The following is an 18,060-nucleotide window of genomic DNA, read 5'->3' on the forward strand; positions in this document are numbered from 1 at the left end:
AAATTTATGTTGTTATATTATATTTATTTTGTGTATATAGAATCTATATATAATTTTAGTGTAATAAAGAAAGAACATTATTTTTTTGTAACTTCAAAAAGATACATTATTACAATTTAAAATGAATCAAAATTGAAGAAAATGGTAATTAAATATTTGTAAATCTAATTGTTTAGTTGGATTCTCATGAAAAAAAATCGATTGGTTACACAAATGTTTCAAAATTTGTTGTGGTATTGTTTTGTCTATAAATTATAAAATTTATTGAATTAATATATTTAATTATTGCATCCTTAAATAATATTTTATTAAGACATTAGAAAAATATGTTTTGAGTTGTTTTGTCAAATTGTACAAAAATCTATGCTTTTTCATATTTGTAACTTCAAAAAGATACATTATGATAATTTGAAATTAATCAAAATTGAATAAAATGGTAATTAAATATTTGTAAATCTAATTATTTTTTTATCTTGTTTAGTTGGATTCTCATGAAAAAAAATCGATAGGTTAAACAAATGTTTCAAAATTTGTTGTGTTATTGTTTTGTCTATAAATTACAAAATTTATTGAATTAATATATTTAATTATTGCACCCTTAAATAATATTTTATTAAGACATTAGAGAAGTATGTTATGAGTTGTTTTGTCAAAATTTTACAAAAATTTATGTTTTTTCATATTTGTCACGAAAATTTATATGTTAAACTTACTTTTACAAAAATTTTAACTTTGTCACGAAAACAAAAATCTATGCTTTTTCATACTTGTCAACGTTCTCACACTTTCTAAGAATATATTAGCTTAGTCACTTACTTATTTTTTTTTACAAAATAAAGTATCGGAGTCTTGAAAGTTGAATTCATATTATTGTAAATGTACATAAGAGTTTGTGATTATATACTTAGTGGTTCTTGTATATGTGTCCAAGAAAGTTTCAATGGCTTAGTGGTAACTGTCCTATATATATATCATACTAACCCGGGTTCGATTCTCACCTTCGCATTGTTTTTTTATTTTTTACGAAAAAAAAATGAGATGACATGGCAATTTCGGGTTCTCTGATTGGTTGATTTTTCTATTTTATGTGGACACCCTCTCCATGGCTTATATCCCCTTTTAGTATAGTATAGATAGGTGAGATTATTGGTTTAAACTCGATATTTTATATTTAACCAAAAAAAGATAGCTACTAATTTTTTTCTAATATTGTAATAACCTTCCTCACAAATACCTACGTGGCTACGTATTTTGTCAAAACATATGTTATATATGTTCTTTGACAAAATATATACCAATATATGCTTTTGTCAAAACATATATATACCTATATATATCACAAAACCTTACCGAAAAAGTTGTTACATAGGATGGCGTTTAAAAAAGAATTAATAGCATAAACTTAAAATATGTATACAGGAAATAAAAATGTTTCTGTTGTGACTGTTAATTAATTTTTTTTATCTTTATAGAAAGTAGAAAAGAGAAAAACGAATTTGTATTATATATAATTTAAATGACATTTTGTGTAAACACGTACAAAAACATTGAATCGTGTCCCGTAAAGTGTAAATACCGAAAGTGGTAACATGGTTATCATCATCTAATGTCTCCAATAAAAAAATATAGAAATACTGTATGGATATATAAAGATAAAATTACATAAGAACATACTTTTGTTGATTAATTTCTGTCCATTGGATCTAATCAATGGTAGATGACCAACAAAGGTGTGATCCATGCCTATTTTAGCGAACTGAAAACAATATTATACTACTGTCTATGCAGACCCAGCCCTGAAAATGTCTAAAACAATTTAGACCGAAAGCAAAAAATAATTTGTGGACCTGTAAAAAAATAAAAAGATCAATAATATATAGCTTCAGCTCTCAAGCTTTAACAAACTGAGCTGCTGAAGATACTTGACATTATTGACCGTAATTTTATATAACTTTTACAAGGTTGGAAGCATATGCTAAATTTAAATAAAATTTTATATTAAATAAAATGTTTCATATAAATAAAATGAAATGAAGTAAATTAACATCAAATAGTTTTTATAGTAAAATATATCAAAATATATCATACAAATAATCAAATAAATTACATATATTTATTAAAGGGTTAATTTGTGTACTAGCCAATTTTGAGAGCAAAATTAAGAATATGACATTGATGTTGACATAATTAGTTCTCTTATCATTTTCTTCTCTTTCTTCCGATTTTTTTCCTTTTTCTAAGACAGTAGACGGTAGACGGCGATAACACATAAAGATCATGTATCACTTAAATGAAAAAAATAAAATAAAAAGAGTTGTTACAGTGATGGTGGTTATGGCATCGGCGATGATAGTGTTTACGGTGGTGGTGACCATGGTAGTAGTTACAGAGGAAGAGGAAGTTACGGTCATAGATATGGAAGAAACAATGACTTTTTTGTAGCAGTAGATACTGTTGTTATGCCGTGGTAGTCGTCGTTGTGGCAAAAGAAAAAATTTGTCGTAGATGGAGACGAAGTAATGGCCTTTTACAGCATAGATTACAAAATGGTATGGAACAAACTAAATGGAATGAAAACTAAATGGAATGAAAACTAAATGGATATGGAAGAAACAATGAAATTATCAAATAGTGGGGCATCAGATAATGTTTATCCTAACATCAACCCTTTTCATAAACTAAACCCAAAATACTAATCACTAAATCTTAAAGGGTAAATATAAACCCTAACCCAAATATCAAAATATGCAAATAGTATATAGTATGAAATATTATTAAAATAGAATAGCAATAAACGAAATATCATATAGTATTTCAACTGATCTAAACATAAATCGATGATGTGAAGAAGAGAATCGAAGGCGTATCGACCATAACACCGTCGTGGTCTATAAAGTTTAGAAGCAGAAACGTAGCATAAAACGATATATGAAGCAGAGAGTCAGAGACGATGTATGGTGGTGATGGAAGAAGAGCGGTGGTGGTTGGTAATTGAAGAAGAAGAATGTATTTTAATATTTCATTAACCGGATACAAGGGGTAATATAGTATATATTATAGAAGTAATGGATGTACTTTTTTTTTTGGTTAGATATTGAATTATGCTTTATTTTGTAGTTATCCAACCCAATTTCCCATTATTAAAAATCATAACAAAAAGAGTTGAAATAACTAAAAATTAAATTAAATAATATATTATACATATATTATTATCTGAATAAATATTGATAATAACTAAATTTTACAATAAATATAAGAAAATTATCACAAATACCACATTCATAGTACAACTTTGCATGTTTACATTAACCACTTTTACCTTTACTTTTAATGAAAGGTAAAAGACATTTATACTTCTAGCTCTATGATTAACTAATCTAGACTTAGAGCTTAAAATTACGGAGTGGGGTATAGTTTTTGGAATGTCAAATTTATGATCTAATAAATATAAAAATAAATACCAAAATTTATTAAAAAAATAGTTTCAAACATACTTTTCGATTTTCAAAAAGAAAATTTATAAAAAAAAAATAAAGAAATTTTTTAATTATATTGTTTAATTTTTTATTTAAATAATTGTTTTTAATATATATATATATATATAACAAACATATAAGAGTCTTTTTCATTAATGAAGAAAATATTTTCGAAAATATCTCTTTAATGGGGGTAAAAATGAATAATGGTACCATAAAAATGGTAAGTATGAACCTCTCCCATATTATATTACTATATATGTTTCCAAACAACAAAATGATTAAACTTGTGTCGAAACAATATAAAACATTAGGTTTCATTTTTAATAATTTATTAATTTTCTTTAAAATTATTTTATAAATCAGCTAATTGATTAATAAGTTTAAGTTAAGTTTACAGGTTTAGATATTAAAACTAATTTCAATCAATAAAATATTAATTAAAATAAGGATTATTTTATTTAAATTTCCATGAAAATTACATTCATTTAAATTTAAATAAAATTTATATTAAATTAAATATTTTATATAAATGAAATGGAATAAATTGACATCAAATAAATTTTATGATACAAATTTATCAAAATATATCATACAATTAATCAAATAAATTACAGAGATTTTATTAAAAAATCATAACGAATAGAGTTGAAATAACTAAAAAATAAATTAAAATATCTTATACATATATTATTATATGAAGATATATTGAAAATAAAAGCATTTTATAATAAATATAATATGAAAAATGGTTATAAGAATGTTCAAAATATATATTATTTGGAGATAAATGCTTAACTCTAATTATAAACAAGAAGTTCAAACCAATTATAATATGAACCAAATTATTAGCAAGATAAATTACACAAAAAATATAATAATGTGAATTAAGCAAATAAATATTATACAGATAAAATATCTCTTAACAATAAACAAGATCCAATTAATTAAGAAACATTCAACTAATTTATACAATTTGTTTAATTGATTTAAGATAAAATCTGTGTTGTGTCGCGGGTCATTATCTAGTTTACAATTAAAATACAATTCACAATTAATATGTTTGCATTTATTTTCTGAATATTAGCTTGTGATTTAAGTTTATATAATAGTTAATGAAAATAAATTATATAATAGTTACGTATTTTGTTTAAACGTTAGATTTAAAAATTATAAAATAACTCTTTCATTTGAATGACGACAAAAAACTCTTTTATTTGTATAAGAGTTGACTATTTTGTATATTATCAATACTATTAAAAGGGAAGGAGTTTTAATAAATCTACCTATGAAAGTTGTTTGGACCATTTGGTTACATTTTTTTTGGTCCTACAATTAATCACTCTAATTATCTAAACTAACTGAAGTACAATTAATATTTTTTTTTAACGTCTGATTAATTATGCTATTATAACGATGAGAAATATTACATAGACGATTTTACAGCCGACAATTCTACCATCATATGAGAATGCACGTCTGACTGCATCGCTCCGAGCCGCCCTATGAGATCCATGTTCGATGATACGCCCTTGCACCATGCTGAAGACCTCTTGTAACCATTTTTCTCCATGATCTGCATAATTTGCGTTTTCTGGGGTTTGAACCCTAGACCTCTTGGTGTAGAAGTATTAATGAACCCTTAATCAAACCACTGGACTAAGGGGGCTTCCACATACAATTAATATTTAATCCTAACTTTTCTCACTAATTACCATCAAATGCCATTATCTCTTAACATTTAAAAATTAAATCTCGGGCAAAGCTTTCACAACTAGATATCGTTGAAGCCCATTACTTATTATTAACAATAATTATCTGTACCAAAACATATTTTCACGTAATAGTCTACATGCATATATCGTATAATCATTAGACAATTTCACTTTTGATAATGATTCTTACAACTTGAAACCGAGACACAATATATAACTTATGATATTGATATATTACAAATACATTTTTTCTGTATAATGAACTTTTAGAAGGTAGACAACTGGTCATGTTTTGGTCTTTATTTATATAAATCATTCGGTTAAAGAAATCATTCTTTTTTTACGTACAAGAAATTTTTGAAAATAAAATAAAATATTAACCAATCATCCAAAAATCTTGCAAATATGTAAACAATAATTCCGTGCCAAATATGTTTTGACAATCAAACATGTAAACAATATACTACATAGATATAATCAAACAATTGAAAATAAATTCTCTAACGTACATTTGATTACTCATATAAATTTTAATTTCCGTATATGAACAAATTCAATAACTTCCTAAAATTTAGATAACGACTAATGCTGCAATTAATATACATTGCATGATCAACATTTTAGGATTGAACCCATAATATCTAACTGCAATATACGAAATTCAAATATAATTTAGATATCAATATCTATCTTATTAAAGTAAAATTACATTTAAGAACTCTTTAGAAACATGAATAACAGTAAAAAAAATTATTTGAAACATGGGTAACAGTATATTAAAAATAATAATGGGTTTATGTTATTAAGAAAAATTAGAAGTCTATTATATTATGTGAAACTATATATCTGGTCAGATTTTTAAAATATATGAAAAATGATCCAATCTAATTACCTAAAACCATTTTTTGTATAAATAATTATTTATACATATTTTAAATCAAAATATTAATTTAAAATTAAATTTATTTCGAAAATTGATTCAAAAATATACATATATTCAAAATTTGCTTTTTACTAAAATATTTTCCAATAACCATTATCAAAATATGTTTTACATATATATAAGAAAAAAATACAAAATTCACTTTCAAATACCAACTTAAGTTATAGTTTTTATATTTCACATTAAGTTTTAAAAATATAATATATATGATTATTTATATAATTGTACGTATAAAATATTATTCATTATATGATTATTTATATTATGGTACTTATAAAATACGATTAATTATATGATGAACATATATGACATATAGTAGTGACATAAAAAATAAATAGCAACATATTTTTGTTAAAAAATAATAGATGGAATATTATATTATACTTACAAGAAAACAAAATAAAATTTAATACAAAATAATAATATGACATTTTCACTTACAACAAATATACATTTATAAAAAAAAGAATTAAATACCCGTCCGGATGCACGGGTCAAAATCTAGTTGATGTTTATGACTTGAGAGTATAATTTTGGATTAAGATTAGTATTATATTTTGTATCTAGGTTAATTATATGGGTTATAGAGTTTATGTTTGGAGTTAAGGATTTAACTTTTATTACTCTTTTCGCTTTTTAGACTATTTTAAAAAATGTATGGATATCGACAAGAAAAGAGAGGAAAATGTGTGGATCTGTAGGTTTGTATAAGGTTGATTAAAGATTATATGGTCTAAAATAAAATAAAAATCCAGAGAATTTTGTAATGAGTTATTTTTCGGTTCACCATGTAGATAGTAACCAATAAAAAAACTGACACGTGTCATATATTTTGTTTATGAAAAAAAAACAATTAAAAATAATATTAATTGCAAAAAAAACATTTGACATTGCAAGACTCTAAACCTTAAAATCTTAGAACATCAGCATTGGTTGTTCTTATCCAAAGCTCTCAAAAATATTAGTTTATTTGTATAAGGGAAATTTGCCAAAACAGAACAGCATGGTTGTCCATTTAGTATAATATTATCATTAAGTTATTCTTTTAATATATTTTTTTCATAATTTCAAAACTAACTCTTGATTAATCAATTAAACACATTAAACAGAATTTAAAGGTTTAATTTAATTTTAAATTTTTTAATAAAATGGAAGAAAAATCTTTTAAAAATGTTAAAATTTAAAAGTTTAATTTTCTTAATAAAACTAAAAAGTTTACAAACTTTTTAAACTTTTTATAAAAATAAAACTTTGTAAAACGTTTCTTATAAAGTTTATTTTACGCTTTTGATTAAAGTTTTTTTATAAAGTTTTATTTTTATTTTATAAAGTTTACATAGTTTATTTTTATTATAGTTTTATTAAAACGTTTTACAAAGTTTTGTTTTTATTAAAAACTTTTTACAAAGTTTTTTTACAAACGTTTTAAAAATATTAAAATTAAAATTTTAATTTTTTTATTAAAAGTATAATAAAAAGGAAAAAAAATAAAGAAAAAAATTAATAAAATGTAAAAATGAATACAGGTTTTGGGAAGTTAAAATATTACAAATATTTTTAAATATTTAAATTTATCAAAGTTTTCAACAAAAAAAAAAACAGTTTGTGTATATGAGTGTTTTATCAATTGTTTGTATTTTGATATAATTTTTTGATTCATAAAACTAATGATTTCATTATATTTTAAAAAGAAAGGGTAAAAAGAGGAAAAGTGTACAAAAAAGATTTTATACCAAAGGAACAATCACACCTTTTTTTATTCCGTTTTGGCTATTTTCCCTTTTATAATAACTTTTTGTTTATTTTTGTTTTTACTTTTTATGAACCCATCAAAATAAGATAATGAAGAGAGAAGTGTTCTTAAAACATGAGAACATGTTTTCAAATGAGAACTTGTTCTAAACTTTTTATTTCTTCTCTCTTACTTTATATTTTTTTATTTAGTATTTTTTTGAGAGCTTTGGGGAAGAACTCCCCGTTACTAAATCCTATAGCCCAAACTCTAAACTCTAAATCCTAAATTCTATGATTAACTTTAAAGTTGGAAAAACATCCTTAGTTCTTTCTTAGGTTTCATGGATTTTTAATCTTTTTCCGGCCCTTAGGATTTGAATAGCTTTCAAGCAGATTAGATTTTAATGATATTTCCAACTTTAGCAAAAAAAAAAAAGAGAGAATTTCCTAAAACAAAATTTTGTTGCCTAAAGCAGTGATGGGCTCTATATCTAATACTCCAGTACGTTTGGTGTTCGAGTGTTTTGTGGGTTGAACGACTTATTAGCGCCATTTCTATAAGAAGATATTCGTCAACTGAAGAGTAAAATGTTAGGGGGACATTTCACACAGCAGAAATAGCTGAAATAGAGACAGCATTTCTTATTAGAGCCTGACGTAATAATAAGCTGAGACAATTCGTTTGTTTTGTCATCGTTTTATATGCCTTAAAAGGAAGCACGAAACTCTCGTTTTTCAAGGATGAAATCAAGGAAACAAAGAGAGCGTGAGAATTATGAAATAGCCTCAAAGCTCTAATTGCTCATCCTTGCAACTTTGCAAGCTTAGTCCACTCTGTGTGGTAAGCAGCAAGACGATTTGTCCTCTCATATGCATGAGCTCCAAAGAGATCCCTTTCTCGCACGCCTTTAAGTGTCCAAGTACATACGCAAGACTTGCACACATTCCTGGTGTGCTTATCCCAGCAGAGATGGCCAAACCCACGACTCTCCTCTACATCAGGCTCGACCACTAAGCTTTGCCAGATTCGGGTTTCTCTGCTAAGCTTTCTTAATTAATCTTGTCCAAGAAAAACTCCCTTAAATCTCGCACGCCTGAATTCAAGTTCCACTCCTTCTCTAAGCTCTAAGCAAATCCATAAAATAGAGATCTCTAAGCATACAAATTTTGCCTCACATCATCAATCAACATCTTCTTATAAATCCCGTGAGATGCAAGAACCATTATCCTCCTTCAATCCAGCTTCTTCTAATATCCTCTCTCATCTTTCAATAGTACCTCAAGTAGTACTTACCCCTACATGGAAATATAAAGAGAGATGAGACTTAAATTTTCTACTTTGAGAGTTCCAAGCAATCACACTGATGGTCCATCAGAAAAATTGGAAATGAAAACGCAAATAAAGAAGAGGGATCGAGGAGTTTCTGGTTACCTGCTCACCAATCTCATCAACAATCTCAGGGGCAAAATAAACCTCTTGTTGAATATCAGCACTAACTTTCTGGTTCTTCCTAGTGTAGGTACTTCCATCCATAATGGTCTATTTCGTCCAATTTTAATACCCTGGATAGTTTTTTTAAAATCTATTTCTTCTAATGCATGACTACCATCAGGTACAACCGTACAAGAACTGCTCTGAAACATTCCATTTCTATCAATTGAAAACAAGGTTATGCAAGATGGAGCAACCCTAGAAGGATATGTAGCTTCTAGGAGGATAAGATTTGACAAATTCACACATTATGCACCATAATTGAAAGAGCAGCAGCAAAAAAATAAAATAAAGACAATTGATCAGAGATTTATTGGAATGTCTCCAAATATACCTTAAGCTCCGTTTTCTTTGTTCTCCTCCGTTGTGCACGAGGGAAGACCAACACTAAACTTTCTGCGGTTACTTAGTTTGACAGACATATCTGAAACAGCTGGAATATACTGTCCTACGGCAACATCCAATGGTATACCTATAACATCTTAGTATAAATTAATAAAACAGAAAGTAATAAAAAGTAAATTTTAATTGGGTAGAAAATCTAATGGAAGAAACACGATCACGTTGTGTTTGCGGCGGCTTACATGCTTCCCCACTTAGATACCAAGATTTTGCCGGCTTACCGACTGGCGTATCATTTTTAAATTAATTCATTCAGACAATAATACAATTTTAGTTTCTGTTACAAAAGATTCTCCCTATGTGACAGATAGAGACAACACTTTTTCGATTTTAGATAAAGACGAGACTTGTCTCTCAAATGGAGATTTTCTTTTTGGACTTTTTTTTCTACTTTCTTCTAAGTGGGAAACCGAGAGGAGCTCTCCGAAGACCATTACAAGAATTCTTTTGACTGGTTCTTTTTTTTTCTTCTGAGAATCCTTCTCCATTTTGTTCTTTATAACTCAGCCTGGAGTGGCTCTGTGAATTTTCTCTGGGTGGAAGAATCTTCTGATTCTTGATCTGTTTAACAATAGAGTCAACAAGAGCACACGCAACTTTCTAGCGGGTATTGAGGAATCGAAGATCTGTTTTGGATCTTCATAGTCTGAGGCATAATCTGCTTTCACACGATGATGGCTTGGTGCTTACGGAAGAAACGGTATGTGAAAGCTAAGCTCTCATGGAAGTCTAAGAAGAAAGACTTGTCTCCTTCAGGTAACTGGCAACCAGAGGATGACAGCGATGAAGGCAAGATCGTCTTCTTTGGAGGAAGTAACTATACCTTTGATTTGGATGATTTGTTAGGTGCATCCGCTGAAATTTTGGGGAGAGGTGCTTTCGGCTCAACCTACAAAGTAACTGTGGATGATGATACAGCCACGGTAGTAGTGAAGAGACTGGAGAGGGTGGTAGTTGGAAGAAGAGAGTTTGAGCAAACAATGGAGATTGTTGGTAGCATCAAGCATGAGAATGTAGCTGAACTAAAAGCTTACTACTATTCCAAGAACGACAAGCTCGCTGTTTACAGCTATTACAGTAAAGGAAACCTCTTCGAGGTGTTGCACGGTAAGTTTATCTTTGAATCCCCATTGTCGAAAAGACAAGAACTCAATCAACCTTTGCGCAGGTGAGAAGGGAGTATCGCTAGATTGGGAGTCTCGATTGAGAATAGCGATTGGTGCAGCAAGAGGAATGGCTATTATACATGGCGCAGATGAGAGGAAGCTTGTCCATGGGAACATCAAATCTTCCAACATCTTCATAGACTCGCAAGGCAACGGTTGCATCTGCGATCTCGGCTTGACAGCCATCACGAGATCTCTCCCTCAGACTAGTATTTGTTCTTCGGGTTATCGCGCTCCGGAAGTAAAGTGCACAGAGTTTTCTGATGTATACAGCTTTGGGGTAGTGTTACTGGAGCTTCTAACAGGGAAATGTCCGAGTGCGCGATCAGGAGATCTGGAAAACATGGACTTGGCAAGCTGGATAAGGTCAGTGGTGTCGAAAGAGTGGACCGGAGAAGTGTTTGACATAGAGCTAATGAAGCAAATAGGTATAGAGGAAGAGATGGTTGAGATGTTGCAAATAGGTTTGGCTTGTGTTGCCTTGAACCCACAAGATCGACCTCATGCAGCAGAGGTTGTAAAGATGCTACAAGACATTCATTCCAACACTTGATCCAGAGTGATAGATAGCTTAAAAATGTCAATTCTCAAAGCATTATTTGATCATTACTACTGATTCAATTTGTATAAGAAAAGGCAAACAAAGATGAATTGATTCCATACAACCACAGATTCTGAAAACATAAAAGAAGATTCAGCGAATCCAAACCGGGGGAGACGGGATCGATCTCGTTCCGGAATTGGAGGATCAGACAGGGGTAAGGAGCTGGAAGAGATGGGGCTTTGGATCGGAGTTCATGCCGACGATGATGATGAGAGGGATGAATCCGTAGTGAGTGGCGACTTTGGCCTTCTTGAGAGACCAGTTGGTCCATTCCTTGAGGAGCTGCGACTTGGATTTGTCATTGGAAGAGGAAGCTCCCTGTGATCCTTTCCCTTTTCCTCTGGGCTTCAACGTGTGATTGCAAGATCAGGGAAACACAAATATTGCACTGAATGATCTAACTGTATTCATCTCGTCTCAATGCGCTTTTATAGAAAATACAAGTGCTGAAGCAAATAACTGAAAGACCCAATACTAAGGACACGACCCCACTAAGCTACTTTGAAGGAAACAGAAAACAAACAAAAGAGAACAAGTCTCTTTTATTCCTAAGATTGCGGAAGATAAAGACACGTCATAATAAACCCAACAATCCCTCCCCTGAACTGATCCATCTCCAATGCTCAGTTCAGAACACACATACCAAAAGCTTCTCGAATCCTCTGAAATGTCACCATCTTCAAAGGCTTAGTCATGATGTCTGCCAGCTGCTCCTCCGTGCTGCAGTGGATGAGCTTGATCACTCCTTCTTTAGTTAAATCCCTCAGAAAATGATAACGAACCCTGATATGCTTGGATCTCCCGTGCATTACTGCATTCTTGGACAGCTTAATAGTAGAAGTATTGTCACAAAACAAAACCATCTCCTCACCTTGCTCATAACCAATTTCCTTCAGAACTCTTCCCATCCAAATGGCCTGACATGCACAAGTTGCTGCTGCAACGTACTCGGCTTCAGTAGTTGATAGCGTCACTATCGGCTGCTTCCGTGATGACCACGCTACAGCCCCTCCGCTCATTAAGAAGACATAACCAGAGGTGCTTTTGCTGTCATCGATATCTCCGGCATAGTCGCTGTCAGTGTATCCAATGAGCCCTGCTTCTCCTTCTTTCTTATACCAGATCCCATACTCCATCGTTCCTTTGAGATAACGCATGATCCTTTTTGCCACAGCAAAGTGAAGTTGAGTAGGATTAGCCATGAAACGACTGATGAGACTTACTGCATACATCAAGTCAGGACGTGTTGCAGTTAAGTACATCAAGCTTCCCACCATTTGCTTGTACAGAGTTGAGTCCACCTTCTCGCCTGCTTCATCACGACCAATCTTCTGTCCTGGAACGATTGGATTGCACACAGAGTTGAAACCCATCATTCCAAACCTTTCAATCACCTCAGCTGCGTACTTCCTCTGACAAATGAAGATGCCATCATCTTTCTGAACCACTTCTATGCCAAGAAAGTATCTCATCTTCCCCAAGTCGGTCATGTCAAACTCTTTCTTCATAGAAGTCTTGAACTCATTCAGCAACCCTTCATCATTACCAGTGAACAATAAATCATCAACGTAGATACTCACGATCAGAATTTTACCTCCTTCTCGTTTTATGAACAACGTTTGTTCACTGGTGCTGCTTTCGAAGCCTTCCTTCATGAAATAAGCCTCTATACGACTGAACCAAGCTCGAGGTGCTTGTTTCAGTCCATATAGGGCTTTGTGAAGCTTGTACACCATATGTTGCTTCCCTGCTGCCTCGTACCCTTTTGGCTGTTCGACGAAGACATCCTCCATCAGCTCACCATGTAAAAAGGCAGACTTTACATCCAACTGATAGATCCCCCACCCTCGTTGAGCAGCTACAGCAATGATCATCCTGACTGTATCCATCCTCGCAACAGGAGCAAAGACTTCAGTATAATCAATTCCATACTCTTGAGCATAGCCCTTCACCACAAGCCGAGCTTTGAGTTTGTCTACTTCTCCAAGCTCGTTGAACTTAGTCTTATAGATCCACTTCACACCAATCGCTTTGGCCCCCTCTGGAAGTGAAACTAAAGACCAAGTGTGATTCTTCTCAATCGCCCTTATCTCTGCATCCATAGCTTCTTTCCATTGTGAGTGTCTTATGGCTTCATTGAAGTTTGTTGGATCGGAAATAACCATGAAAGCCACCATCATAGCCATGTTTGCCTCATCTCCAGTGTCTGATAAGTCTTCTCCAGACGTGTAGTCATCAGCCCAAACCGGTGGCCTTCTTACTCTGCTCGTTGTGGTTATGGTCCCCACTGTGGCTGCTTGAGTTGGAGAGGGAGGATTCTCGGTTTGATCTGGAACTTCTTCTGGTTCTTCTGCTTCTATCTCCTCCCCTTCGTTTTCATTTTCATGACACTCGTACTCATCTTCCCATTCTAGTTCGATGCTCTGATCAGCCAGATAACTCTCATCCCAGTTCCACTTCTTTTCCTCCTCAAAGATCACGTCCCGACTGATGTGAGCTTTCTTTTCAATCGGATCAAACATCTTGTAGGCTTTTGACTCGCTGCTGTATCCAATCATGACACACTTGACGCTCCTATCATCGAGCTTGGTCCTCTTGACCTCAGGTACATGAGCATAACCGACACAACCAAAGACCCTGAAGTGTTCAACTGATGGTTTGTTTCCACTCCACGCCTCTTCCGGAGTCATGTCTTTAACGATCGTAGTGGGTGATCTATTAAGGACATGATTCGCCCATTGTACCGCATCTGCCCAGAAGCTCTTTGGCACCTCCTTCTCTGACAGAATGGCTCTCACCATGTTCATGATGGTTCGGTTCTTACGCTCAGCTACGCCATTTTGTTGCGGAGTGTATGCGGTGGTGAGTTGTCGCTTGATCCCATTCTCCTTACAGAACTCCTTGAACTCAATAGAGTTGTATTCTCCTCCCCTATCTGTTCTGAGACACTTGATGAAGTTCCCACTCTGTTTCTCCACAAACGCCTTGAACTCTTTGAAGATGTGGAAAGCTTCTGATTTCTCAAGCACAAAATATATCCAGGTTTTTCGAGAGAAATCATCAATAAAGCTTATCAGATACCTCTTCTGGCTGTTGGATGGTGGAGTGATTGGCCCACACAGATCAGAGTGAATGAGCTGCAGCTTCTCTGTTGATCTCCACTTGCTCTGCTTTGGGAAAAGAACTCGGTGATGCTTCCCCTTAACACACGCTTCACACGAGATCTTTGATTGACCAATGTCTGGTAGGCCTGTAACCATTTCTTTGCTGCGCAGAATCTGAAGACCTTTGTGGTGGAGATGACCATATCGATGATGCCATAGCTCTTCTCTGTTTGCAGTATCAACTTGCAAGCACCTTTCATCATTCACCCTATCACTTTGTTCTCCTAAAAGGATGAACATCCGATTGGCACTCATGATGGACTCTGCAATTTTCCCTTTTGTTGGATGGAAAATGCTGCACGTTCTCTGTTCTCCTCCTTTGAACAGCACATCCAGACCCTTTTCTTGGAGTTGTCCAACACTCAGCAGGTTGTTCTTCAGTTCTGGAACGTAATAGACGTCCCTGATCACATAGCTTACCCCATTGAGAGTTATCTTCACCACTCCTTTTTCACTGACTTCTAGCTTGTGATTGTTCCCGAGCTTGACGTTGTGTGTGAAAGCAGTATCCAGACTTGAGAACATGTTTCTCTCTCCACACATATGGTTCGAACATCCTGAATCCACGAACCAAACATCTCCTCTTCTTGTCTCATGAAGCTCGACAAACGCCATCAACAGAACCTCATCCTTTTCTTCAATCTCTGTAAACTGCGCTCCATTGTTTCCACTTGGGCATTCATAAGCAAAGTGTCCAAGCTTGTGGCAGGAGTAACACTCAACAGTGGCCTTGTTGTAGAGGCGTCCTCTGCCTCTTCCTCGACCTCGACCTCTGTAGGTTCCTCTACCTCTTCCTCCCACGTTCAGAGCCTGAACTTCTTCTTCAAGAGTGCTTCTCTTGAACTTCTTCTCATGAACAGACAGCGAGCTCTGCAGCTCATCAATGGTCATGTTTCCCGTATCCTTGGACTCCTCAATGGACACGACAACATAGGTGAACTTGTCAGTCAATGTTCGAAGGATCTTCTCAACAATCTTCGAATCCGACATCTCTTCACCATTGCTCCTCATCTTATTGGAGACAGACATCACCCGTTTGAAGTAATCATCAATGCTTTCATCATTCTTCATGACGAGAACCTCAAAGTCTCTCCTTAGGGTTTGGAGAAGAGATCTCTTCACCCTTTCATTCCCTCCAAACTTACGCTTCATGGAATCCCAAATGATCTTGGATGTCTTGCGGTCCAAGATCTGCTCAAACACGACCCGATCCATCGCCTGAAACAGGTAATGTTTGACTTGGTGATCCTTCATCTTCAACTCGCTGAGACTCTTCTGCTGCGCTGCAGTTATCTCGACTCCGGCGGCTGGTTCGATCACACCTTCTTCCACCAAACTCCACAATCCCTTGGCTCGCAAGAGATTCTCCATCAATTCACTCCAATGATCATAATGACCATCAAAGTGAGGAATCTTCGTGAGTGTTTTGTCTTCGCTCATCTTTCTTTCTCTCTCTCTCTCTGATCACTTAGATTCGTGTTTGCTCTGATACCAAATGTGATTGCAAGATCAGGGAAACACAAATATTGCACTGAATGATCTAACTGTATTCATCGCGTCTCAATGCGCTTTTATAGAAAATACAAGTGCTGAAGCAAATAACTGAAAGACCCAATACTAAGGACACGACCCCACTAAGCTACTTTGAAGGAAACAGAAAACAAACAAAAGAGAACAAGTCTCTTTTATTCCTAAGATTGCGGAAGATAAAGACACGTCATAATAAACCCAACACAACGAAAGTGTAGAATCCATTGTTTCCGATCTCACAGTTTCCCTTCTTCTCTCTGTGTGTAATTGCAGACACTTTTTTTTTTTTTTTATCGAAGCCAAAACTCTTAAGCACTTCTTAAGTTAATCGTTGAGACTCTGAGTCGTCCAGAGGGTTCTCGCCGCCCTTTCCTATCTACAAACCTTTCCGTTGTTTTTTTTTGTTTGGTCTTTTATATTTTCAACCGAACTAATAATATAGTTTCTTTATATTTTTTTTGTTTGGTCTCTTAAGTTGGTTTGAAGCTAGGTTCAGAAGAGTCGGCGTTTATCTAACGGTATGGCAACTGATCAAGCTTGGATGAATCTGACTTGAGTTTTCTCTGATATAACTATGGTGAACAAGTCCTTTCTGTTTCAAAAGGATACGGCTTTGGTGGAAGGCTTTCATGGAGTAAAAGAAAAAGCAAACCCAAGCTAGCGGCGTTTCGAGGGTAGAAGCAAACCGTCGATGATCAGCACCTATCGACGGTGAACCAAGATTCAAGTCAACACCAAAAGCCATGTTGACACGTCGCACAGATTAGAAATGGCTGGCACGTGTAATCCTAAGCTGTATTTTTTGTTATACATGTACTTGGGTCTTTTATTGTACTCTGTTTCAGCCCATAAGGCTTATAAAAACTAGTTGACAAAAACAAAGTGTTTTAGATAAATTTTCTAGAATGACCTTAAAAGATTTTTATCACAACTATAGCTTTAAAGATCAAAATGACAGAACTTTTTTTATTAAATAGATAAATAGACATTTATACCAGTAGATTTAACTAATCTAAACTTATATTTTATATTTGAAAGGTAGAATTTTAGTAAAGGTGTAATTTTAGTAGGGGTGTCCTGCCAGCCCGACACAAACCTAAAAAAAACCCATTATTATTAAGTTCGATTTTAAACTTGTATTTCAAATTATGGTTCGGCCTTTAAAAGGGTCATAGTGTTTTCTAGGCTTTTCGAGCTTTTTAAAAAGATAAATTAAAATCGAATACATTAAGTTTAAAAATAATATTAATTTAATTCCAAATTTAGATTATCATCTCGAAAAACCATAAATTCCGTATCAGTTTATGGATAGAACTAAAATAAATATCTTACCAAATAAATCAAATAAAAAGTAATAGTGAATAAAAATAAAACAAAATCCTTTCAAATCTAAGCAGTAGAAATTGTAAGATCAAGATCAGTATGTTCTTCGGTAACTTCCACATTCTCATCATCATCAAAAGCTACAATAATAAAAAATATATTTAATTTTGACATATATAAAAATATTTGGAACGCAAAACATAAATCTTTCTAATTAAGTATGTGTATAAATCAGTGCTCCAACATGCTTAGTAGAAGACACATTCTATATATATTAAAGACATGAGCACTAATGCTAAAACTAAACTTTGATGCCACTATAGTTGTCGTAATTCTATATTTGTTAAAGACATTAACACTAATTTTATATTTGTTTAAGACATGAGTACATTTGCTAAATAATTAGTATAGAGGAAAAGAAGTAATACACAACTGGAGTTTTTAAGTATCCTACTTTAGAGGAAGCTTTGATAAGACTTAAAACACATCATGTTGGTGCCTACTAGCAATG

At 32.9% G+C, this 18,060-nt stretch overlaps 2 protein-coding genes and 1 long non-coding RNA gene across 4 annotated transcripts; 2 read left to right on the top strand and 1 right to left on the bottom strand.

Moving 5' to 3' along the window:
* The first annotated feature begins 7,521 nt into the window (after positions 1 to 7,521).
* On the top strand, positions 7,522 to 11,593 carry LOC103850226 (probably inactive receptor-like protein kinase At5g41680). The gene is made up of 2 exons (XM_009126944.3): positions 7,522 to 10,869; positions 10,931 to 11,593. The coding sequence occupies exons 1-2, from the start codon at positions 10,434 to 10,436 to the stop codon at positions 11,479 to 11,481; spliced, it is 987 nt and encodes a 328-aa protein (XP_009125192.1). The 5' UTR covers positions 7,522 to 10,433; the 3' UTR covers positions 11,482 to 11,593.
* LOC108870734 (mitochondrial import receptor subunit TOM7-1-like) lies at positions 11,478 to 16,832 on the bottom strand. Of its 2 annotated transcripts, none has more exons than XM_018656358.2 (2): positions 16,436 to 16,832; positions 11,478 to 11,885 (listed from the first exon to the last, which is right to left on the bottom strand). In XM_018656358.2, exons 1-2 carry the CDS (start codon positions 16,449 to 16,451, stop codon positions 11,677 to 11,679), a joined length of 225 nt encoding a protein of 74 aa, XP_018511874.1. In that variant the 5' UTR covers positions 16,452 to 16,832; the 3' UTR covers positions 11,478 to 11,676. The 2 variants fall into 2 exon arrangements, with proteins under 2 accessions (XP_018511874.1, XP_033130485.1); XM_033274594.1 differs by having other exon boundaries at positions 11,478 to 11,880; positions 16,431 to 16,832.
* Positions 16,532 to 17,726, top strand: LOC108870735. The gene is made up of 2 exons (XR_001957276.2): positions 16,532 to 16,744; positions 16,831 to 17,726. It is a non-coding gene; the product is annotated as an uncharacterized LOC108870735 (long non-coding RNA).
* Positions 17,727 to 18,060: the final 334 nt, after the last annotated feature.

This window comes from Brassica rapa, chromosome A07 (assembly GCF_000309985.2).
Source record: "Brassica rapa cultivar Chiifu-401-42 chromosome A07, CAAS_Brap_v3.01, whole genome shotgun sequence".
In the NCBI taxonomy this organism is placed as follows: Eukaryota; Viridiplantae; Streptophyta; class Magnoliopsida; order Brassicales; family Brassicaceae; genus Brassica; species Brassica rapa.